The sequence below is a fragment of the Cydia fagiglandana genome, chromosome 22 (assembly GCF_963556715.1).
Source record: "Cydia fagiglandana chromosome 22, ilCydFagi1.1, whole genome shotgun sequence".
In the NCBI taxonomy this organism is placed as follows: domain Eukaryota; kingdom Metazoa; phylum Arthropoda; class Insecta; order Lepidoptera; family Tortricidae; genus Cydia; species Cydia fagiglandana.
In genome coordinates this window covers 7,915,037-7,942,062 of record NC_085953.1, presented here as the reverse complement: position 1 = coordinate 7,942,062, position 27,026 = coordinate 7,915,037, and the positions used below count along the sequence as shown (strand labels likewise).

The following is a 27,026-nucleotide window of genomic DNA, read 5'->3' as shown; positions in this document are numbered from 1 at the left end:
TCCCACATGAACCCACCTAACAAAAACTGCCATTTTGGGGCCCTACTCTTGGTCGCCCTAAACAGGAGGTATAAATTCGTATGGGTCACCCTTAGATTTCTAGGACTTTCAGGGCCCACTCAATATTCGCTCGCGACCCACCAAATGGGTCGCGACCCATAGTTTAAGAAATGCTGTCCTAGACTATTCTGTACTAATATCAACAGCACTTGTTTAACTCAAACGAGCGGTCGGCACGACCGGCTAATAAATATATATACTAATTTAATTTTACTGTATTAATTGAATTTTACTGATATTAATTTGTATGTTTGTCAATTGACATGTTTTGTCCATGTTCTGGTAAATGGTTTCCGCTGTGAGCCGGACATGATTGAAAACAATTAAATAATAATAATACTCGTACCTTTCAGTAGGCCTAGCGCATAACAGGCGCGACAATATCTCGCCCGCCCGTCCTTGTCTACTAAATAAATACAGTTAGAAAACGGCGGGTAGTCTATCTCGCGGGCGAGATAAGTATTGTCGCCTGTGCTGGGCCTGCAGACCCAGCCAATACAATAATGCGGTTTGATGTAATGTTATAATCAGTGATCGGGGATTTCTATGCCACTTGGGGTGAATGACCTCAATCATTATGCTAGCATGGATATGCCGCGGGATTCCGGGATTCGTGTGCGATATAGGAGAGTGTTTTGGCATGTTACTGTTAATCAATTAATCATGCATTATCTAAGCCGACTGAATCACTTCTTCAAACCTTATCTACTAATTATTAGCACCGTAGAATGACATCGTAAATACAAACCGCACCGCAGCTGCTTTTTGCACTCATTATATTATTAAGTGCAAAAATACCACGTGTCTTAATGACAAACAACATCCCGACATAACTGTTAAAATAGACATACGCACGTACATATGTACGGTTTTTTAAAAATGTTTTACTTAAATAATTATATGTACTTATAAGAACATTTTTGTATAACTTAATTTTTAGTTTTGAAATTTTTTTTTTTTACAGACCCTTATTTTATAAACGAATTACCAACACCGAAATAGCGTTTACTTTTCGAACAGTTTTGTTCCTATCGCGGGCCAAGCGGCGTATCCATATTACCATTTCGACTTGATATCCCGCGGTGTGGCATAGAAATCCCCGATCACTGGTTATAATCGACAAAGTGGGACCTTTTACTAAATTTAGACACAAGTGATAAATTTATTTTTTAAATTGAGCTTTCGACTCATCAGGCGCTTGGAATCATCTGTATTTACATGCCGAATCCACTTTGCAAACACCACTTGGAAAGTTTTAGAACTAGTTGTCTCTGAATTGTTTCATTGCATTTGTCCAGTTGCGGTGTTTATTTTATTCTCGTTTTCTAAACGTTCTCTTGGTTATTAACAAGTTTCTAACAGTGGCTACAAATGTGTAGTTATATTCAGCTATAGCTATAGCTAGGTTACACTCCATAAAATTGGTTCACTATTTTGGAAAACGTTTGACAGGTTTTACAAAATTATTAAGATTAGGTAGGTAGGTAGTCATGTACTGTATAATGGACCTTGTTCATAAAAACGACTAGGTATTTTTAAGAATGTAAAAAAGCTTATAATTACATTAATGTACAGAAAAATGAGCGGGAAGTACATATTGAACATAGAAAAACGTACATATTGTTCAATTGTTCATAGATAAGCCTCAAATATCCCAGGGGGAGAACTATAATATATTTATATTGTATGGACTATCGATAAGCGATAAAACACTCGTATCATAAAGTAGGAACAACATAAAAACGATGATTGACATTTTTTATATAAATAAAACATCGGCAACGGAAAAATTCGATAAAATATTGTTTTATCACATTATCACATTTATGTTTTGCTATAACTATTCCGCTCTCTGATAATGACTGTATTACATTTATGGAGGAAGGAAGGAGGAAATACAAAATCACCCTTAACATTTGTTAGACGATTTGTGAAGAGCGATAGCATAACATAAAACTTTTTCAAACTGAATCTCCGGTGAAAAGCCAAAAGAAATATTCGGGCAATTCCGATTCCCTTGACGTCAAGTTAAACAAACATAAAAAATACTCAAAACACCCCACTGCGTTTGATATGCTTATTGAAAGTCGTTTGAAATGTTTGATGACCGAAAAAGGTTTATTTACCAGCCTTCCCCTCGCAAATATGACTGTAATTTACAAATAATTTATGAACCGCGTTCCTTAAGTACCTGTACTCATTTTATGCGTCGCTTGTGTACATATTTTCTTGTACCTACGTTCTTTATTGAAGAAGTACGGACTTTTATTTGAATGGTCGTCGAATGTTTAATGAACTGTGTTTGTTTTACGTCAAAATTATTACCGCATTGCATTTCATCAAACAGAAGTCTTGACCTTGTGGGTGTCTAGTTTTGGCGGTTCCGTGCCCGACTCCCTGACATGCATCGTAGGCATCATCATCATCATCATTTCAGCCATAAGACGTCCAGTGCTGAACATAGGCCTCCCCTTTATGCCATAATGTGTATGCCATAATCGCCACGCTTGGCAGGCGGGTTGGCGATCGCGGTCGAGTACACCGAATTTGAGGGACGCTGCTGCCCGTCCACCGGTGGTCTTGGAGGTAGTTTAAGGACATACCCGGGTCCGTATCGTAGGCATAATGTCTGCTTATTATTCATCAATTTTAAGGTACATTTTGTCATATCTAGTTTTAAGGTATTTATCTATGGACCACTTGTCTGAAACTAAAGATATTTTATTTCATTATCGCCACTAAAACTTTTCTATCACGCTGTCTGAAGTCAATATTTCTAATGCCCATTGGAAATATACAGATTTCTAAAGATACCTATCACGATAATCAGTCTCTTTTCCACCTGCTTTCTAACCTAAACGGCACAGATCGTGACAACCGTCTCCGAGTATTTTCTCTGCTAACAGGATACCCACGATTTTCATTGTTTACTTCACGTCTGCGTTTCTGTTTGAGTTAAGGTTGATTAGAACATTTAAAGTGAAATGTTTATTCATTTTTCCAATTTTGAGTTGAAAGGATTCTATTTTTGTTTTCATGATAATGTTGAAGCCATTTGAGTATCCAATCGGGTCTAATTGGTTGGTATAACAATTTCTTTTAACGACTGCAGTTTCATCTCGCACCGAAATGTTTTAGGCAAAATACCTCTTTGTTTCGTCGTGTCATTATATTTATACCTATATGTATTCATTGTTTCTTTTGGATTTCGATGAATCCATTTGTAAAATTCGAGATCCTCTCTCGTTTTCGAGTAGCATACATACATTTTTCAATAAACATTTAGTTCTGAATGTGGATTAGTTCATATCTAATTGCTCAACAAAAACTATATAATTATCGAAACGGTTAAATTTCAGGAGACTCGGTTGAGAAATAGGATCTGTAGTGGATAACATCCAAACATCCAAAAGCAATTTTGCCCAAGCTAGCTGGGTCAGTGATGATAATATTGATAATGTTGATGATGAAAACTTACCAGATAACGATACATGCATAAATCATCACCCTCCAACGTCCAGTCATTCCCAGAAGTAGAAATTGCCCCAGTAATCTCGTACGGTATCCAGTCATCGACTATTATAAAGCGTCGGTCACGCTCGGATCGCTCGAGCGCCCACTGTCAAGGTACGCTGCGCTGGCGCATGCCAGCTCTAAAATGACGTAAACGACGCGATTTACATATTGAGATATGATTTCATGGGGATATTGGGACAGTAATCAGCGTTTTGAATATGGACGGTGGTAATAAGGAATGAATTACTGTTGGGATTGGTGGTAGAGTAGTTTATTGACAAGTACTTCTAAGTACTTCTGATAATCTTCATATAACACTATTATATAGTATATGTAAGGTAATGATGAAGTAACATGGCGAAATTTATGTTCCTCTTAAGTTTTAGCAATACGTGTTCATTTCATTATGTTGGCACCATTCCGAGTTTCCAAGTATGACAGTTGGGAAGATTGTTCTTTTTGATTGGACACAACACAACTACACTGTGTGTTAGAATTGTTAGATTATAAGAGGTTAGAAATTTCCATTGACGATTTCTCCGAATACTCTGATGTCACTCATTTGACACCAGTTTTAAATTAAAATTGTTATTATTCGAATTCAAGTGTTAAGAATGTTGATTTAATTTGAAGTTGTCAGTCGCCATCAGATATATTAGAGCGGTCAAGGTACTCACAATATCTGAACACGCACTGTAACGCCTTGACAATAGAGGCGTGTTTAGATATTTGTGAGCGCCTTGGCCGCTCCGTTATATCTGATAGCGAGTGTACTAGAATAACTACTTAAATTTATCCTCTCTTTTGTCACGCTTGTTACCAACGATGACCATCCTCTCTGAACAAGTCCCACCAACAAAAGGTCGATCGTGAGCACAAAAAGCGCACAATTGACAGATGACAAGTCACCGTCTCGTTAGACATTAATGAGATAATTTCCGCTCTGTGCTTGACTTTCTGTCCTTACACGGGGGACTTGTTTAGAATTTTCCACTGAGACGTCTTAGTTTTTAAATTACAGGGGTTATCCGCAGATGGTCTAGAAGTACTGTGCTTGGAGCAAAAACTGACCGTGGACCCGTTAAGAAATTTCGGACCCGTTGATTTTTTTAATGTTTTGTAGATGGAATCAATAATTCTAATGATATTTGAAAAGATTTATGTTCAAGAAGATAATAGAGATGACTGGTTAATGGTTATCCTAGTAAGGTCCACTTGCACCATCCCACTAACCCGGGGTTAAGCTGTTAAACCGTTAACCTAGTGTCTAATTGTACTAATAACCATGGTCCAGGTTTAACCGGTTAGCCCCGGGTTAGTGCAATGGTGCAAGTGGGCCTAAGAGTAGTTTTGCCAACATAAACATACGAGTACGTAACTGTGTATTATTTACTTCTGTAGGTACTTAGGTTAAGTTTATTCAACACTCATGGGTTTCTCTTCACAAATTATACACTTAAACCTTCCTCAAGAATCACTATTGATAAATGAAAACCGCATAAAAATCCGTTCAGTAGTTTTTGGGTTTATCGCGAAGATAGTCGCGGCGGGGGACTTTGTTTTATAAGATCTATCAGTATAACAAATCTACCAAATAAATGAAATTTTATGGATACATTATGCATTAGTTTCAGTACTGTGTTATCTCTGACTCTATGCTAACATGTGGCTACGCTCTTTCACATTCAGTTACTTAGTCCGTAAAATATGGCATCTAAATATGGATCTAGCAGTTTCATCACGTTAGTGTAAACACTTTCATCAACTTTATCTCCATGTCAACTTCACCTACATTTCCCAACTTTAAAATTATCTCGTTGTAAAAGTTGCCGAAGTCTCGGAGGCGACTAAATAGGTCGCGGAATTTCTCGACATTCGGGTAAGTAGGACTTAATGCCGACAGCACTTTCTTCACGCTGTTAGCTTAGTGTTGGTGTTTCGAAGTTTAGAGTGCCAGTAGCTTTTGGTACGGGCTTATCTTAACAAACGGAGTGTATTGTTTGTTTTCTAAAGTGAAACAAACCTTATAACTTTTTTTATCGAAACACATAAGTTGTCCTCTCGATCTCAATAGTTTTTAGCACTCATTAACACCTTTATTAAGTCATATTAAGGTATTAGATACTCGGTGAAGAAGACCAATCGTTCACGTAACAATTTGGCAAAATTACGTGGCACGTTGGCATTTAGTAATGTAAATGTGTAATTTGTTTGCAACCATGATTGGATACGTCTTGCATCAAACATGTTATACATTTAAAAACTCAAAACACTTGTCCAGCCTTTCTCTTGTTGTAATTATAACAAATACGAGTAGCTTGTCCGACTAACTGGTCGGTACCCACGTTACAGTAATTTTGACACGCTCTGTTGACCCCACAGAGTATGTGGAATTATCATATTAGTACTGTTAAGCGCTTTATGGTCTTGCGATACGGTCTTTGAGTTCTCAAAAAGGCCCTTAACAGTAACCATAACACCGGCCCTAGTACGGAACCTTAAAGGACTCCCTTATAAGCAACATATTATCATCGTATATCACGAATTTTCATTAACTAATGAGGTCGTGCCATCCTTATCTGATCAAACGCGAGTGGCAGGGATGGAGACTTTAAATCAGGAAAAGCATTTGTTTGTTTCTTACAAAAGCGGCCCAGAATTCCCTTTACTGGGCAAACATTTAATTAAGATAATGAAAAAAAAACGCCTTAAGAATAACGGTTGAAAGTGAGTTGGGACTTATGGAACTCTATATAAAATTTCTATAGTGCGTAGGGGACGTTTAAATTCTTGGCCTGTGACCGGAGCCATGAATACTTATGCCAGAAATATTTGCTGAATTACAGATGAGAAACTTTTATATTTTCTATTCGCTTAGCGAAATCGTTTGAAATTTTGAAAAGGATATAATATGCATATGTATTATTGCCTACTCCCCGGTTTAGTAATTTTTTTTAAACAACTTTTGAATCATATTTGCACCAGAACTCGCGATTGAATGTATTAAACATTTACGATCATTATGATAAAACCTTAATGATCTTTATGAAGTTATTCATTTGAAGTGTTATTAATTACGACATTATTATTGAGATTTTCAACAAAATTTCATAGTTGATGCATTGCAAATTTGTAAATTTTATTTACAGAATTGAAGAGTAAAATCATCAGAATTGTTTGTGAATTTGAATGTGAATTTTCGATGATTCTGTCTCTTATTTATTTGTTTATCTACTTGTTATTTTTATTGTTGTAATTTGTGTTAGTAAAATGTACGTTTCCAGTTTATATAATATACTACATTTAATTAAATACCCACCTAAGATGAAACGTCAACATTTGCACATGTTACTCGTGCTACATTTGAATAATCATGTAACTTGAGATTATAGCCCATTTCTAAAGAGATTTGGTTGTGATAATCAGAAGGATCATCGCGTTTACGATCTTGCAGCCTGCAGTGCATATGCATAAGTCCATTAGCCTCTTAGCCAGCTGACCGTAACTTGGCCTCCTGTGCCTGTTACCTAAATAAGTATAAATAGAAAAACCGTGGGATTACGTGCCATTACAGAACAAGGTTTACAACATCTGAACGTGAACACGGTCCAGTTTGGACATGGCCACAATAACCATATTTGTCTTCGTGATAAAAGTTGGTTTAAATCATTGACTTCCTAAAACTCATAAACTATGGTGGGGCGTAATTATATTACTGGGAACATGAAAACAGTGTACAGTGGTACAGTCAGCAAAACTGAAAGCTTAGCATCTCTGCCTACATATTTGTGTACGTGGCTTGCAATTCCAGCAGTGTTCATAATACGCAATTCAACTGTTTTATGAATTCCATCTTCCGTTGTGGGGCTTAAACAAAAACCTCGGTCATTTACTCGATGTACAAACAATCTGAACTAACAGTCCTTTCTTTTGTCCCCAGCTTCTCTCAAAAAGTAGACGAGGAGGAAGGCAGCGGCAGCGTGGCTCTCCATCCGCCAGACGGGTTCTACTCCCACCAGCACTCCATCCACAGCGGGCACCATGGCCACCACGCGGAGCCCGACCGGGGCTACATGGAGGGCAACAGATACGTCACTGCTGTGCACAGGCCCATGCCTGGTAAGTGTCACCAGCATGCTCTATCCGCCAGATATTCTATTCCCACCAGCGCTTCCACAGCGGGCACCATGTGGTGGCCACCACGCGTGACCAGGGCTACATGGAGGGCAACAGATACGTCGCTGTTGTGCACAGGCCCATGCCTGGTAAGTGTCACCAGCGTGGTTCATCAGCCAGATCTACTCCCACCAGCACTCCCACAGAGGGCACCATGTGATGGCTACCACGCGTGACGAGGGCTACATGGAGGGCAACAGATACGTCACTGCTGTACACATGCATGGTAAGTGTCACCAGCGTGCTCCATCAGCCAGACGTTTTACTCCTACCAGCACTCTCACACCGGGAACCATGTAATGGCCACCACGCGTGACCGGGGCTACATGAAGGGCAACAGATACATGAAGGGCAATAGATATGTCGCTGTTGTGCACAGGCCTATACCTGATAAGTGTCACCAGCGTGTCCATCAGCCAGACGTTTTACTCCCACCAGCACTTCCACACCGGGAACCATGTAATGGCCATCACGCGTGACGAGGGCTACATGAAGGGCAACAGATACGTCGCTGTTGTGCACAGGCCCATGTCTGGTAAGTGTCATCAGCGTGCTCCATCCGCCGGTCGGGTTCTACTCCCACCAGCACTCCATCTAAAGCGGCACCATGGTTACTACGCGGAGCCCGATCAGAGCTACACGGAGGGTGTGGCTGTCAGAGTGCTACTGAAAAAAGAAGTTTAAAAACTTTGCGTGATTCGATGTCGAACGATATGCTGCTTAGCCCTGATTTAGATTTACTAAAGAAAATAAACAATAAAGAAAGAGAAGTGATTAATTCACGTAACCGAATGAATAAAATATAACAACTTACAGATTTGATTGCGGGATTGTAGCCACAACTTACAATCAAGGGTATGGTCCTTAGGGAGCGTCTGAGCTTCCGAGCGTAAGTTGAAGATCACTATAAGTGTCTTACGCGTTTAGTTGTTGTTGAGGATATTTACTTAGTTGTGTTTCTGTGATGTCGTACACAAAGTAACTAAGTCCCACAGTAACTAACCTCAATAAGTAATTATTAATTTTATGAAACATGGAATTGAATAATAACTCGAAACCGCCGCTTCGAATCATTGTTTCGATGACTCTCGATGTTGAGAGACCGTTGACACCAAGTGCCAAACAATTTTAAAGCAAATAATAGCACTGTATGAAAAGTTTTAATGAAGCGATATCGTTTCATTAAAAACTGTTATCGATACTCGTGACAACATCAAACGATGTTGACGCGTAAGGAGTTGGTGAATGCAGATTTTTATTTCTTTGTCAAGGTGTTCGTTAAGTGCACTTTTTAATAACACCATCTCAATTTACTAGTTACTCTCTTTATATATATATATACTCATCAGTGGCGGCGCGTCAAACATATCCATAGGCAAGCCGGTGCTAATTTGGCTTACATATTTCCTTTACAACTCTGCTCAAACGTCCAAAAACAGGCAAGCCGGTGGGAATCGGCTTTTATGGACGCGCCACCACTGATACTCATTAGCATCTTTCGCAACTTTGTCTGTTGAAAAAAAAAGATGATTGATAAAAACTACCCTATATCCTTTTCCGGGTTTCAAACTATCTCCATACCAAATCTCATCTAAATCGGTTCAGTGGTTTAAGCGTGTAGAGGTATATAACAGACAGACAGAGTTGCTTTCGCATTCATAAGATTAGTGTGTTGAACCATATAAAAGTGCTTTAAAAAAGTGAAGAGTGTCACTGATCATACAAAAATACGTGTAACCACATCTTACGGCGCGATTCGGGAAATGAATTAGAGATTAACTAGATACGATATAGTAATAGTACATTATTGCAGAGGCCGGGAAAGGGCAATTCGTGGATGAGTTTCGATTTTGTCGGACGACGCGAAGCGGAGTCCGACAAAGAAGACGAATCCACGAATTGCTATTCCTGCCGAGGCATATATAGTGCTTTTCTCCAAACATGCGAGGAAATAAGCTAAAATAATTATTATTTAAGCATCAAGCATCACTCAAATCAAACCTTCACATCCAAAATATCAAAAACAATTTCCCTCTTTAGTTAATTTTTAAAAGTTAAAGGCACAAACTTATTCTGCCATTCAGTACCATTCAATATTCGTTCATTCAATATAATTGCGCAATATAGTTTGTCAAACCAACTTTTCAGTCAGTAAGAACCAGGAAAACTACACCCATCCTTTTCTTTTGGGTGCTAGTACTAGTGTAAGACAAAGATAGTATGATTCTCTTTGTCTATGTTTGAAAAGAGAAAGTCCTTTGACAAACTATGTCAAGCTTGATGAACACGGATGAGATTTAAAAAAAATATAAAAATAATCTTTGATTTTATTAAGCAGTATTCGCACGATCATACACGTGAAATGATAGCTGATCGGGTCGTGTAGAAGCGGCTCACGGCAATAATAATTGGCTGTTTGCGTTTTTTATTATTAAAAAGTAAAAAACACTACAGTAATAAGTTATTACTGTAGTGTTTTTTTACTTCCCGTCCGCTAGAACAGGACAGCGATAGTTTGATGTTTTTTAGTTAGAGTTTGACATTAACGAAGAACTTCCCGTACTATTTTTGCTACAGTAAGGTGAACATTTCCGAGCATATTGGAGAAAAGATATTTTCTGTACAATTTCATAAGGGACGTCAACAGTTATCACTGTAAATTTATAGGTGAACCAGGATCTATTGAGGGTGCGCCATGTTACGGAAATTTGTTGGTACTAATTTCTAGCAATGGCAACAATTTTAATAATAGACAACATCTACCCTCTATGATAGTTGTCAATATTGACAATGTAAACATTGCTTTGTCTAGTTTCGTGTGAATTATTATTAGACTGCAATAATCATGCCGAAAGTTTTAGATTTTACAGAGAAAAAAGTTGTAAATAGTGTATATAGGGTAAAACCACCAGTGAATGAACACTTAAGCAATTATCCAAGTTTGAAAAATCATTGCTCAGCATTCATTAATAATTGGAATAATTAACTGCAATTTAATCAATCCTCATTTAACAAATAAGAAAGTAATTTCTGCGATTTTGAATTACTTTCATAGTTTTTGAGTTATACCAGAATTTGCAAAAAACTACCCAAAAACCTAATGAATGAACATAAAAACTAGTGAATGAACACCGAAAAACCCAGTGAATGAACATTATTTAAATCTTTTTAATAAGCATAATAAAATCATTTTTATCACAAGCACCGTTTCCGGCTCTATTTTAATAGGTATAGCGATAGCGTTTATATCTTATTATCCCTCCATATTGACTTCAAATCGATTATAATATAATAAAATGATGGTTATTCACCAATAACACAGAAACCCGTTACATATTAAAAGGAAAAATAAAATCAACCATTAAAACAAGAACCAACGTGCATATTTTGATGAAAAAGGGTCATGCTCACCAAATAATGCATAAAATAATAACTTGTTACTGCATTGTTCGTGGTTACACTGTTCATACATAGAATTAGTAGAAATCCAGTAAATGAACAAGCCAAATTTTGTATTGTTCATACATAGGCATGACAAATCTAGTAAATGGACTATAGAAATTTGGTTTGTTCCAATACTGGCTAAATGATTCAGAATCGTTTTCTATGCAGAATCACAAAAAACAAGCTCAATACGATTGCGTTTACATATACATTTGGGAAAAAAATTAAATCTACGCGACACCAGTAAATGAACACACTATTCATTTACTGGTTTCAGAACATTTGATAAGCCAGTAATGGAACTATAAAAAATGAAGCCTTAATTGCATAATACGCCGACAAAGTGTACATAAATAGAAGGTTTAACTCTTAATCTAATCAAATAACTAAACTTTGTACTGGTAAAGATTAAATAAGCACTTCATATGTTGCTCCAACCGTACATTGTTCTTATCTGGGATCTAATGTTTCCATACAAAACTTCAAATCCACAAACTCGTAAACTTCAAACGCCAGTCACATCCCAACTGGTCGAAAATAAATTTATTACGGGTTGTCATCGCATAGGAAATAGAGTTGTTAATAAGAAAAAAAATAAGACAAGTGGCAGAAATTGCTATATTTCTTATTTTAGACAAAAAACGTGATTTTGTTCATTCACTGGGGGGTGTTCATTCACTGGAGGGTTTACCCTAGTTATTTATTGGAAAAAAAAACGTGCGGGAGAGGATTTTCTTCCATTAGAAAACATAACGAAATTAGCATCTGAATTGACGGGTAAGTTTCAAACTTATGGACAAATGTCACTATAGTCAGGTCGTCACGATTTGGTTGATGTCTTGTAATAATTTGATTTGTGTATTAGGTGTATCGCATGCATCGGTATCACGGATTGCTTTTGTTCCAAACGCACTGTTCTCATATAATGACAAAGAAAAAAAAAGTGACTACCACGAGTTCTTGAATAAAGATAATTTTAAAAAGTGGGTCACACAAAAACTTATTCCCAATCTCGACAAAAATTCCTGTGTTGTCATGGACAACGCAAGATATCTTTCTTTTCAGGTCAATAAAGCACCTAACACTCAATGGAACAAGAGAACAATTGTCAAATGGCTCTCTTCTTCTTCCTCGCGTTATCCCGGCATTTTGCCACGGCTCACATAGGAGCCTGGGGTCCGCTTGACAACTAATCCCATGATTTGACGTAGGCACTAAGTTTTTACGAAAGCGACTGCCATCTGACCTTCCAACCCAAAGGGGAAACTAGGCCTTATTGGGATTAGTCCGGTTTCCTCACGATGTTTTCCTTCACCGAAAAGCGACTAGTAAATATCAAATGATATTTCGTACATAAGTTCCGAAAAACTCAAAATGGCTCGATGACAATAATATTAGTGATCCGCGAAAAGCAACTATAGCGACTTTGCTAGTTATCGTGAGGAAAAATAAGCCCGATTCACACTTATTAAAGTTGTCGGAATAAAACAAAAATCATCTGCCAATTTCCATTGTCCCCACTATACAAATTGTTGCTATATAAAATTCAAAACGAGCGCCCTCTTGACAATACTCCCAAAGTTCTGGTTTACCTTTACATTTCCACATGTCACTGCAAAGCTTGTGTAGAGTTTACTTCGACGGACTCCAAACCTGCCGTATTTTAGTATCCCCGATCTATAATATTACTGTTTTTATAATTAGAGTTATCTTGGAATATCCCGCAAAGCGTTTGAGTGGGATTATGACATAAAGTGAACGCTCGAGGCTCAGAAATAAGCTCGGTCTGTAATTAATCCTCGCGCTATGGATTACGTGCTATTGATTAAAAGGCTTATTGCTTATTTTGCGGGCGATTGCTTTTGAAGTTATAATACGTTATAAATGTTCGTCGTCAAACATCAACACACAAACATGCTTAAAATGAGAGAACAATCGAATCCCTATCTTGTAGCAAAATAATAAAATTAATAGTAGTGTATAATTAATTATATATGACTACCTAGACTCCTTAACTCAAAAAATATTTTCTAATTTAAGATTAGTAGTTAAGTTTGTAAATAGGTATGCATCCTGTTTTTTGAAATAAACGGATTAATTTTTTTTTATCGGCAAACGTAGCGTAGGACGCCCGCGCCCTCAGACTAGATGGAGCGATGACCTTCGCAGGGCGGCTGGCAAGAGCTGGATCAGAGTTGCCGCAAATCGTGCTCAATGGCGTGTAATAGGAGAGGCCTATGTCCAGCAGTGGACGAGAGTAGGCCCATGATGATGATTTTAATAACAAAACTGCCGTGAGACACAGACATATTAAATATATTAACACCGGGTCACTCACGTATTTTAAGTCGAAAAACGCTCGACATGTTTCACTCCGTACGGAGGAGTGTCATCAGGAGCTTGCGTCACCCCCCACGTCACGTTGCGTCATGTCTTGTCCCCTGCCGCCATCGGCGCCTGCGCCGAGTCATCGGGCGCGTAGGGCTGCGGCCCGCTGTCTGCGCCGGTCCGTTACCGTAAACGCAAGCTCCTGATGACACTCCATGATGATGATGATGATGATCAGCAATCTAGCTAATCCAATAAATCTAAAGCAGTTTTAATTTGTTCCAGCCTTAAACCATTCGAACTCGTCATGCTCGTCCGCGTCGAACGCTTCGACCGGCGCCGGGCTGTGCGCGGGCGCCGCCGAGCCAGCGCCTCCGCTGTACATCGCCGCGCCCCCAGAGGGCTTCGGCCACGCCGTCCACAACAGGTAAATATCTTCTTCTCTGTCGTTTCACTCTCGACCAAGACCAGGGGTGCGAAGCTCCTGAGATTGGCCAAACTCGGCTCCGCTCGGCTCAGCATTGCTCCGAGCAATTATTAGGGTTGGCACCACTTGACTTCCTTTTGCGTTCACGACCACAGATAAGATAATCACTTGAATTTTGACAACCCTAAATAGCCGAAAGGGATAGTGCCATTTATTAGAAAGGGACAGCATGATTCGACCCTGAACCGTTGTCAAACTTCGGTTTTGTAGGAAGTTTCCTTTCTGTACGATAGTACTATTATTTATTCTGTGCCAAGACTACGGTGTTTTACATAATATCTCCTCTCTGTCGTCTCACTCTTGATCAAGACCACGGTCTTTTGCATAATGTTCTTAGTTTCACTCATGATTTGTAGCAATCATACCAGAGATTTTTCTCTGTTGGCTGCCTTGCTGGGACACTAGTGTGCCGAGCCATTCCAGCTATTCCATGCATTAAAATAATCTACATACTTGTATAATGGTGTCCACATCGCCAGTCTCTTGAAGGAATCAATCATTCACTTTATCGATAATTATACACCAACAGTTTTAAAGGTAGAAGGTGCCTTCTGATTTTGGCAACTAAGCCAGAAGTCTATACGAGTAACTAGTAGGTATTGATCTATCTTCTATTTAGAGTGAACATTTTTATGTCATAAGCTTAAGAATGCACACTGCAAAACTATATGGTAACTGCAACTGTGGTAACATTTGTGCTCATTATTAAGATGTGTACTCTCAGAATGGGATTGTCGACTGTAAACAAACACGAGTGCCGAGATGATTCATCATTATTCAAGGCATTTCAAAGACCATGTGCCATTGTAATATTTTATATTATAAAGTAAAGGAATTGTTTTATGTTATGTTTACTTTACGTAAAATAAGTTACAGGGCATGTTAATCGAATCTACTCGAAATCGAACGTCGAATCTTTTCGACAATTTGTAAGAATGATTTGCCCGCTATTTAACGTTTCTTAGGGGCCCCACTGATTAACAGTCCGCCGGATGGTATCTGCCTGTCAGTTGTTCGGAACTGTCAAAATTTTGTTCTAACTGACAGTCCGATACCGTCCGGCGGACTGTTAATCAGTGGGCCCCTTCAACTTTTTGTTCTTACAGGCCGATTCCGTCCGGTGGGCTGTTAATCAGTGGGCCCCTTTAGCGTCACTTTCGTTTCGTCGGGGTTCTAGTTATTGCGATGGACGGAATCTTAGTAAATACTTGGATCATTGTTTGGCGCCTTAGCGCTATCGGGTTGCCAAAGCCGTTCTAGCTACATTTCTTGTTTCACGGGGCATCTAAGCGAGTGATATAGGAGCTTATATAGTGTTCATATTAATACCAACTCGATCTTGACAACAATTAAATATTCTAACAGACTAGCTTAGTAAAAAGTAAGACCCGATTGATTCACATCGGACTCTGCTTTTATTCACATGCCTACTCACGGGCAAACTTGCAGTGTGTTGTTTTAACTTTACATAATATGAGTAGGTAACGAAGGAAAATGATATATGCCCATCATGAATCATTCACGATGGAATGAACGATGGGCACGTTTAAAAAAACATTATCGGCACTATAATATATGTTTCCATACATTAACAGTTTCTTGCTAGATATGTAGTTAAATGTAAAGTTTGCATTATCTTACGAACATAAATACGTATGTGCACCAATTACTACATTAAAATATCTTATTTAAATTCAAAAAAGTAGACCCAATAAAATTTACAGGGAGATATAATAGTGTCATGAAAAATATATAGGAACATTTATAAATACGAGAAATTGTATGGCTATTGCTATGGCAATATTTGTCTTTCAAACTATTAGGTACGATATGGAATGATCGTCAAATGTATACACATGAATCGGTACATGCTTTGTGTTTATTAATAGTATTCCTCTCAATTGTCTTTATTTGGTATCGTGATTATCCATTGGAAGGTCAATGGTTTCTATAGGTATTTGTTGTAACATTATTTAAACCATCGAATATATTGTATGGTGACTGGGTCTTCCATTAACGTTTTATGTAAATATTATTTCAATTGGTCTCACACTATTTGTTTCTTTACAATAATTTGTGTATATTTTATGTTTAATTCCTTCCATAGGCGTGGCACAGACGTGTCCATCATTGGATCTACAGGGATAACGCAAAAAGATCCCAGTTTATCCCAAAAAAGGGGTAAATTGACCAGAGGGTACGTCACGACCTCAGGAATGCCTGTATTGTGAACCCTTGGCTCGCCTAGATACATTACTATCCCTAACGACACTTGGTTAAGTTAATACAAACATATTTTAACCTCTAGACGCCCAGAGGCCTTTAAAAAGGCCTTCCATTCCACTGCGTTTTGAACTTTTATTTTGATTACTAGTCAAAAATGCCTTTGTCTTGGCAAGTTTTGATTTGTGTCGCAGTTGTTTAATTTTTTCATATAATATGTTTGTACTGACTTAATAATTCTAAATGACTAAGGCATGATGTTACAATCTAACGAAACTAAAGGAAACGCTGTGGAGTGCAAGAAACTTGTTTATACTTTAATCTTAAAACGCTAAAGTTTGTGAGCATGACATTAAACTCTAACAAACTTACAAAAAATTCTTAAAAATATATTCTTATATTTTAACTTAAAATAATCTTTCAAAGTCTATTAGAATTTCAGTCAGCATAAAAATTCTACCTTCCAACTATTAGCTAAAACTCGTGATGTGATCATAGTAAATCTGATTTCATTAAATATGTATCAAGTATCTTTTCAATTAAGATATAAATACAGCTAAACATTCATAAGCTTGAATCACTACAACTCACTACATGTTAGTTTTCATGTGAATCCAAAACACATCCTTAAGATGCTATTCCGATATTGACTGCAGGCGGCTATACTGAATGTTCGTTTATCGCGTCATAAAATCTGCCCCTATCTGCCTGTGTGGTAGAAAAAGGGAAACACTATTATTATTTATCACGTGATACCTATACACAACTAATATCGCAAAAGTAGCGCAATGTTGTGGGCACGTCACAGGTCATCATCATTCAATGATGCTAACGTGACAAAACGCCTCTTTCTTAAAAGTGAAGGCCCCTTTAGTGCGTTGCGTTGCCTTCATTTTACATGTATTTTTATATATGTTGCGATGCGACGCAATGCACTAATGGGACCTCTAAGATGTATCACTTTCGTATGCTTGCTGATCAATTGATGCCAACATTCAGTTGCTGCCTGCTCTCAATGTCTGAATAAAACCTGTACCTCACAACCCGCTTTCTCAACCTACATCATCACCTCTCTCAAAATCCTCTTCATCTGTTCCAGTCGTTATGAAATGTCACAAGACCTGCTCGACAAGCAAGTTGAAATATTAGAGAGAAGATACGGCGGTCTCCGCGCCCGGCGCGCGGCTGTGACCATACAGAGAGCGTTTAGGAGACGACAGCTCTTGAAGAAGTTCAGTGCCATCACGGCGATGGCGAAGGCTGCTGATTCCACGGCCAGGAGAATGCAGGACGGGCCGGATCATGGTCAACTAGTCAATGGTAAGAATTAAATAATATTAGAAATAAGATACAGGTGTCTCCGCGCCTGGTGCGCGGCTGTGACCATACAGAGAGCCTTTAGGAGACGACAGCTCTTGAAGAAGTTCAGTGCCATCACGGCGATGGCGTAGGCTGCTGATTCCACGGCCAGGAGAATGCAGGACGGGCCGGATCATGGTCAACTAGTCAATGGTAAGAATTAAATAATATTAGAAATAAGATACAGGTGTCTCCGCGCCTGGCGCGTGGCTGTGACCATACAGAGAGCCTTTAGGAGACGACAGCTCTTGAAGAAGTTCAGTGCCATCACGGCGATGGCGAAGGCTGCTGATTCCACGGCCAGGAGAATGCAGGACGGGCCGGATCATGGTCAACTAGTCAATGGTAAGAATTAAATAATATTAGAAATAAGATACAGGTGTCTCCGCGCCTGGCGCGCGGCTGTGACCATACAGAGAGCCTTTAGGAGACGACAGCTCTTGTAAAAGTTCAGTGCCATCACGGCGATGGTGAAGGTTGCTGATTCCACAGCCAGGAGAATGCAGGCCGGGCCGGTTCATGGTCAACTAGTCAATGGTAATAATTAATTAATATTAGAAGTAAGATACGGGTGTCTTCGCGCCCGGCGCGTGGCTGTGACCATACAGAGAGGCTAGGAGACGACAGCTCTTGAAGAAGTTTAGTAGAAGAAGTAAGACTGCTGATTTCATGACCAATGGAGAATACAGGACGGGCCGGATTATCGTCCACTAGTCAACGGTAAAATAATAATAATGGTAAATGGTAGATTGGTAAGAGGATATCTAACTGTTAGGTAATCAAACCTAGTTCTACAACACGTAGAGGTCACGTAGAGGGGTAGTCAGCACCTTCAGTCTTGCTTTGTAAGTAGATTTTTATTGCCGATTTTATGTTACTTCGATCAGAAGCGATTTTCAATCGTCTGGCAATTTTACGATGTCTAAGATAACATTTTTAAATTGTCTCGCTAGACAAACATACCGATTGATAAAGGTTAAGACTACATTACCCTGTTGGATTTTTATTTCTCTTTGTGTCTGTGAACATATCAAGTCCTACACTTATGCGTACTATTTTTGACACAATTCATTTACCATTGTTGAACCATATTGCAACGAAATAAGGTCTGTCAATGATTCGTTTGATCGCCAAGTTTTCTTTTCCAACTACAATATCCATAATCTCTGTTTTAGGAAACGACATATACGCAAACGCGCTGATACAGAAGAGCCCGGGCGGCGCCGAGAAAGTGCTGGCCCTAACCAGGCCCATGCGTTCCATGTCGCTGCGAGAACGACACGACATAGATATGAGGTAAATACCTACTGATTGTCAAAAAATATCCTTCATTAGAAAAAAATGCAGGATAGCAGTGTTTCAATTGTTTTCCTCTTGTGGTGTTGCGCAGCATAACCAAAGTAAACGATGTAGCCGAATCGCTAAACTTAACTGGGAATTGGCAGGGCGGGGCACATTGCCCGTAGAGCCGATGGCCATTGGGGCGGAAAGGTTCTCGAGTGGAGACCATGTACCGGAAGGCGCAGCGTGGGTAGACCCCCCACAAGGTGGACTTATGACCTAGTAAAAAAAAGTAGTAAAGTAAAGGTCGCGGGAGTCCGCTGGATGCGGATGGCGCAACACCGGTCATTGTGGCACTCTTTGGGGGAGGCCTATGTCCAGCTGCAGTGGACGTCCTCCGGCAGATATGAGGATGATGATGAACTACTTTTCCTTTGGCACAGCATTATTGTCGAGGTTTTTACAAAGGTTTTTGACCTCTATTAGCCGAAACATACGTGATCATTTTATAAATAAATTCATTCATATTGTAACTAAATAAGCCTGGAACACAGTTTTGATTTGATGAAACTTCAAAAACGGAATTACGCAAACGAACAATAGAAGGAAACAGTCAAACTTTCCTTAAAACAAGGAATTTACTTTGTTACAATATGTAATATGTAGTATATCAGTAATATCAGTGCAATTATAAGCCTATTGACACAGTGCCCGATAATGTTGCACAAATTACGAATATATATCAGTAAGTTATTTGATAGTCGGTTATTTGTATATTTTTGAGTGAATATGGACGTTGGGCGATGGAAACTACTCAGGTACTTATTTCATATATTTAATTGTATGTATGTTGATTAGATATGATCTAAATAATATTTGACGTTCCACGGGTTAAGGTAACTTAGCGCCACTTGCACCATCCCACTAACCCAGAGTTAACTGCTTAAACCTGGAGTTACCATGATTAGGGGTCATCCATTAATTACATCACACGTTTAGGGGGTGGGAGGGGGTCAAGAAAATGTGACATATTGTGACATGGGGGAGGGGGGAGACACAAACTTTGTGACGTCACTTTAACTTCATCAGTAACCGAAAATTTATTTAAATTATTTTATTCGCTGTACATTTATAGAACGATAATCGTTTTTATTCGTTTAATTTTCTTTCCTAAGCAGTTTTGGGTTATAAAATTACTAATATTTATATCGTCAAAAATATTTTGATAAAATATTAATAATACTTAGGTACTTAAATCGATTTGGCGATTTCGTAGAAAAAATGTGACGTCACACTAGGGGGGAGGGGTTTGCCAAATGTGACCAAGTGTGACAAGGAGGGGGGGGAGGGGTCAAAAAACCTAGAAATTCGTGTGACGTAATTAATGGATGACCCCTTACCAGTACAAGACACTGAGTTAACGGTTTATCCGGTTAACTCCGGGTTAGTGGGAACAAGTGGGCCTTATGGGTGGCTGGCGCTTACGTCGAGTAGCGCGACATAAGTATTGGAGCATTTTGCATTCCGACAAGATTCACGATGACGCGCCCCACAACTAAGGCTCGGCGTTCCAAGGGTTAAAAGACCCTGTAGTCGAACTCTCAACTCAAACTAAACTTCTAACTTAAGATTCTCTCGTTACAGTAATCACCTACAATGCGAAAGCCAGGACGTTGACGCGATGGTGGCCAGAGTACAGCAGTCCGCACACCAGATACACATGCTGGCGACAGACATGCCGCAGCATCACAGGGGCGACACCGACAGCGGGGTAAGTGTAACAAGATAACTATTTATAACCTACATCACAACAACCACCTACAATGCGAAAGCTAGAACGTTGATGCGATGGTGGCCAGAGTACAGCAGTCCGCACACCAGATACACACGCTGGCGACAGACATGCCGCAGCATCACAGAGGCGACACCGACAGCGGGGTAAGTGGAACTAGATAACTATTTATAACCTACATCACAACAACCACCTACAATGCGAAAGCCAGGACGTTGACGCGATGGTGGCCAAAGTACAGCAGTCCGCACACCCGATACACATGCTGGCGACAGACATGCCTCAGCATCACAGAGGCGACACCGACAGCGGGGTAAGTGTAACACGATAACTATTTATAACCTACATCACAATAACCACCTACAATGCGAAAGCCAGGACGTTGACGCGATGGTGGCCAGAGTACAGCAGTCCGCACACCAGATACACATGCTGGCGACAGACATGCCGCAGCATCACAGAGGCGACACCGACAGCGGGGTAAGTGTAACAAGATAACTGTTTATAGGTAACCTACATCACAATAACCACCTACAAGGCCAAAGGCAGAACGTTGATGCGATGGTGGCCAGAGTACAGCAGTCCGCACACCAAATACACATGCTGGCGACAGACATGCCTCAGCATCACAGAGGCGACACCGACAGCGGGGTAAGTGTAACACGATAACTATTTATAACCTACATCACAATAACCACCTACAATGCGAAAGCCAGGACGTTGACGCGATGGTGGCCAGAGTACAGCAGTCCGCACACCAGATACACATGCTGGCGACAGACATGCCGCAGCATCACAGAGGCGACACCGACAGCGGGGTAAGTGTAACAAGTTAACTGTTTATAGGTAACCTACATCACAATAACCACCTACAAGGCCAAAGGCAGAACGTTGATGCGATGGTGGCCAGAGTACAGCAGTCCGCACACCAGATACACATGCTGGCGACAGACATGCCGCAGCATCACAGAGGCGACACCGACAGCGGGGTAAGTGTAACAAGATAACTGTTTATAGGTAACCTACATCACAATAACCACCTACAAGGCCAAAGGCAGAACGTTGATGCGATGGTGGCCAGAGTACAGCAGTCCGCACACCAAATACACATGCTGGCGACAGACATGCCGCAGCATCACAGAGGCGATACCGACAGTGGGGTAAGTGTAACAAGATAACTGTTTATAGGTAACCTACATCACAATAACCACCTACAAGGCCAAAGGCAGAACGTTGATGCGATGGTGGCCAGAGTACAGCAGTCCGCACACCAAATACACATGCTGGCGACAGACATGCCGCAGCATCACAGAGGCGATACCGACAGTGGGGTAAGTGTAACAAGATAACTGTTTATAGGTAACCTACATCACAATAACCACCTACAAGGCCAAAGGCAGAACGTTGATGCGATGGTGGCCAGAGTACAGCAGTCCGCACACCAGATACACATGCTGGCGACAGACATGCCGCAGCATCACAGAGGCGACACCGACAGCGGGGTAAGTGTAACAAGATAACTGTTTATAGGTAACCTACATCACAATAACCACCTACAAGGCCAAAGGCAGAACGTTGATGCGATGGTGGCCAGAGTACAGCAGTCCGCACACCAAATACACATGCTGGCGACAGACATGCCGCAGCATCACAGAGGCGATACCGACAGTGGGGTAAGTGTAACAAGATAACTGTTTATAGGTAACCTACATCACAATAACCACCTACAAGGCCAAAGGCAGAACGTTGATGCGATGGTGGCCAGAGTACAGCAGTCCGCACACCAGATACACATGCTGGCGACAGACATGCCGCAGCATCACAGAGGCGACACCGACAGCGGGGTAAGTGTAACAAGATAACTGTTTATAGGTAACCTACATCACAATAACCACCTACAAGGCCAAAGGCAGAACGTTGATGCGATGGTGGCCAGAGTACAGCAGTCCGCACACCAAATACACATGCTGGCGACAGACATGCCGCAGCATCACAGATGCGACACCGACAGCGGGGTAAGTGTAACAAGATAACTGTTTATAGGTAACCTACATCACAATAACCACCTACAAGGCCAAAGGCAGAACGTTGATGCGATGGTGGCCAGAGTACAGCAGTCCGCACACCAAATACACATGCTGGCGACAGACATGCCGCAGCATCACAGAGGCGATACCGACAGTGGGGTAAGTGTAACAAGATAACTGTTTATAACCTACATCACAATAACTACCTACAATGCGAAAGCTAGAACGTTGATGCGATGGTGGCCAGAGTACAGCAGTCCGCACACCAGATACACATGCTGGCGACAGACATGCCGCAGCATCACAGAGGCGACACCGACAGCGGGGTAAGTGTAACACGATAACTATTTATAACCTACATCACAATAACCACCTACAATGCTAAAGCCAGGACGTTGACGCGATGGTGGCCAGAGTACAGCAGTCCGCACACCAGATACACATGCTGGCGACAGACATGCCGCAGCATCACAGAGGCGACACCGACAGCGGGGTAAGTGTAACAAGATAACTGTTTATAGGTAACCTACATCACAATAACCACCTACAAGGCCAAAGGCAGAACGTTGATGCGATGGTGGCCAGAGTACAGCAGTCCGCACACCAAATACACATGCTGGCGACAGACATGCCGCAGCATCACAGAGGCGATACCGACAGTGGGGTAAGTGTAACAAGATAACTGTTTATAACCTACATCACAATAACCACCTACAATGCGAAAGCTAGAACGTTGATGCGATGGTGGCCAGAGTACAGCAGTCCGCACACCAGATACACATGCTGGCGACAGACATGCCGCAGCATCACAGGGGCGATACCGACAGCGGGGTAAGTGGAACTAGATAACTATTTATAACCTACATCACAACAACCACCGACAATGCGAAAGCCAGGACGTTGATGCGATGGTGGCCAGAGTACAGCAGTCCGCGCACCAGATACACATGCTGGCGACAGACATGCCGCAGCATCACAGGGGCGATACCGACAGCGGGGTAAGTGGAACTAGATAACTATTTATAACCTACATCACAACAAGCCAGGACGTTGATGCGATGGTGGCCAGAGTACAGCAGTCCGCACACCAGATACACATGCTGGCGACAGACATGCCGCAGCATCACAGAGGCGACACCGACAGCGGGGTAAGTGTAACAAGCTTACTATTTATTAAAACCTAAACTCAATGTGGGCAAGACTTTGTAGAGATACCATAAACCGGGAATACTTTGATCAATTTTAGAGTTTGGCACCATTTTTTGACGATCCTAATGTACATAAAAATATGAAATAAAAATATAATAATCGGTTTTTTCTCTTCTTTCCGCCTGCCAAATAAATAAAAAATTTGGATTTATATAATTTTGAGAATAAAATAAAAACAACGCGATCAAAGTTATATTGAGAATGGGGGGGTTACTTTGAATTTGAAACCACTTATTTTTTTGCTGAAAATCTAAAGTAGACCCGCTAAAAATCCCGTAAAAAATAAAAAAATAAAAATCGGTTAAATACTTTTTAAGTTATTTATATTTTTAAGGTGTGGGGTTACTTTGATATCATACGAAATGATACAAATTAGAAAAATTAAGCGCCTATTTACTATAAATAACGTAGGAATTTAACTTATCATCGCACTTAGCAACAGATTTTTGAATTGCAAGCTTTTCCGTTTCAGAAAAATTGGTCTGTGCACCCGGGTTTTTGATATGTTACCTTCATACTTATTGTATAAAGTTCTATAAAAAATATTGTGGGCTTTCGATGCGGCACGAATAGATTTTGTGCCAATGTTTGCGAATGCATCATTAAGTTGTTCTTCTTGGTATTTTTTGTAGTCTCGTTACTCGATATTTTTTTTGTAATCTATGGCATTATTTCTATAAAAAAACAATGCATATTTATTTATTGTAGAATTAATGCCCTGGTGGGCTGGTGGCCTTATGCACGTATAATAAAACACCTAAAGCAAAGCCGCAGGATAAAATATAGCCAAATTCCACCCAGAAACTTAATTCCATACGACAACGGTATGGAAGAAACAGGTAAAAGAATATTTATAATCAGATAAGCAGTTCCAGAGATCAACTCCTAGATACAAATTCATAATTCTACAACCTCTAACTCTTCCACTGACTCAAACGATGCCTATTTATTACATTACTATTGAAAAAAATACATAAAAAAAACGTAAGCTGCCAAAATAATTCTTTAATCTTTTGATCAATTTCACCACGTATAAGTGATCAAAGACACCCCGACCCATGGATTCCCCGGCTACGTGCGCATGTGGAGGTTGTCGAATTCAGGTATTTTTTATAAACTCGCGAATCAACACTGATTAACGTAAGACTGTGTGATGTGTGGAATTCCTTGCCGGCGTCTATATTTCCGTGTTCTTATAACCCGGCAACCTTCAAATCAAGAGTTAACAGGCACCTTCTGGGCGAGCTCGCTCCATCGTAGGCCACGTCTACGCCTCGGCTAGTCTGTGGCCATGAGTAAGCCCATTCATAATAATAATAAAAAAAAAACATTATAAAATTACATGTATTAATTATTGACACAAATACAGTCAAAGTTTTTCAACCAATAAAATCAGGAAGAAAAGCGTACCCGCCATTAGTAATTTTTTTCTAGACGAAATAATAATATTACACTCGTATCCGCTAACTGCGCGGTGAAACAACTATCAGTGTTGCCAATAAAGAAAAAAATACTGCGAAGTTTTTTTTCAACTCGTTAAAACAAGGACTTTAGTAGCGGAGAGAAGTTGCTATCAAAGTCGACCCGCAAATCAAAGTAACCCCGGTTTACGGTAATAACATAAATAAAATCTCATTCGCAAAAGACATTAAAACTACAGTTAGTATGCAAATATCCTTGCATAATATGAACGGAAACGGATGTCAAACCGCTTGTCGACCGGTAATGCAAATTATGTATGTGTGTAACTTCACATATAATGACACGGTAAACTGAAGCTATAGTAAAGTTTTGTTTATAAACATCTTATACACGTGTTGTTACACTTGTTACTGTCTTCTTCTACTCCCGTACTTTTATTTGTCCTTTAAAGGGTTGTGCACATACCTGTAAACCCCTATCTTATAGTTGTCAAGACAAGTCTTTAGTCTATTCCCAAAAAAAGTATTTGTGCATGCACGCAGTATCTTTTTGGCGCTTTTACGATTCTTCGTGTAATCACCACTTAATTTTTTTTTGTATAAAATACGTTGTTGGTAACCTAATTTTAATTGTCATCTTTGACAGATGAGTGAGCCATAGACATGTTTTTTTTATTTCATTTATTCTATTCCCGCCCGTACCCTTCATTCTTTGCTATTTCTTAAATGAAAAATATTCGTTAAATCTATAATTTTATTTCAAAGTAAGTGATTTGTCGTAGAAAAAGTATTGTATGACAACGTTGTTTAACTGAGTCAAAAAATACTCGTGGCGTCTTCATTAACAATTTTCGGCTTCGCCTCAAATTGTTACTCACGCCACTCGCACTTTTGACCTCTCTTAAACAACGGTTGCATAAAATACTATATTGAATTGAATCGAATTGAATTAACTGACAGTTCGTAAACCTTATTACAAAAGGCGTAAGGTCCGCCGATGGACAGTAAAGAGTGTTGTTTGTAGGTGTTGTTAACAAGTATTAACGCCAATAACGCTTAGATATCCGTTTAAGCTTAAATATTTATATTTGCTAGTTTGTTCCAAATAAGTATTACTCCAAAAATACCACAGGTATTTAAAAAAGTTAAAAATAGATCTAACTAATCCGGACATTGCTGGTGACAATGACAATCCACTGCCGATAAAAATGTAAATAAAGTAGCAATTTTTGATTAAAACTTATCAAAAGGATTACCATATCACAGGAATGTTGACATTCGCACGTTATTTCTTAATGCATCGAATGTCTTGAATTTATAACACGTTATCATAATTTGGGGCATTATCTATGAAAAGGGACCTTATTGTCGATGGCGCTTACGCCGCACAGCGTCGCTCGGCATTGTATTTATATCGGAGCATCGTTAGTAATGGAGTAAGCGCCATCGACAATAAGGTCCCTTTTCGTAGATAACGTCACACTTCTTATCAGTTTTCGGCGTGACGTTGGGATCAAAAGACACACGTTAGATAACAGTATCTATACTTGCAATTAAAGTCATTAGACTAATGTTCATCCTAGTTTCTGGTTGGCTGTCATTATTTTGATAAAAAAAATTGATAATTTCAAACAGATAGAGGTTTTTGTTCAGAAAGTTGCCGTTATTTAAGTGGATGTTTTTGTGTTTTTGAAGATGGAACG

The 27,026-nt window shown here is 39.8% G+C and overlaps 1 protein-coding gene across 1 annotated transcript in view; it reads left to right on the top strand.

Annotated features, from left to right (window-relative positions):
- The window catches only part of LOC134675464 (IQ motif and SEC7 domain-containing protein 1), a 73,479-nt gene that overhangs the window by 20,834 nt on the left and 25,619 nt on the right, over positions 1-27,026 (top strand). Inside the window, exons 2-7 of the mRNA XM_063533734.1 lie at positions 7,517-7,695; positions 13,810-13,951; positions 16,119-16,208; positions 17,334-17,554; positions 18,769-18,889; positions 20,519-20,645. Coding sequence (XP_063389804.1) covers positions 7,517-7,695; positions 13,810-13,951; positions 16,119-16,208; positions 17,334-17,554; positions 18,769-18,889; positions 20,519-20,645 — 880 coding nt within the window. The remainder of the gene's footprint in view (positions 1-7,516; positions 7,696-13,809; positions 13,952-16,118; positions 16,209-17,333; positions 17,555-18,768; positions 18,890-20,518; positions 20,646-27,026) is intronic.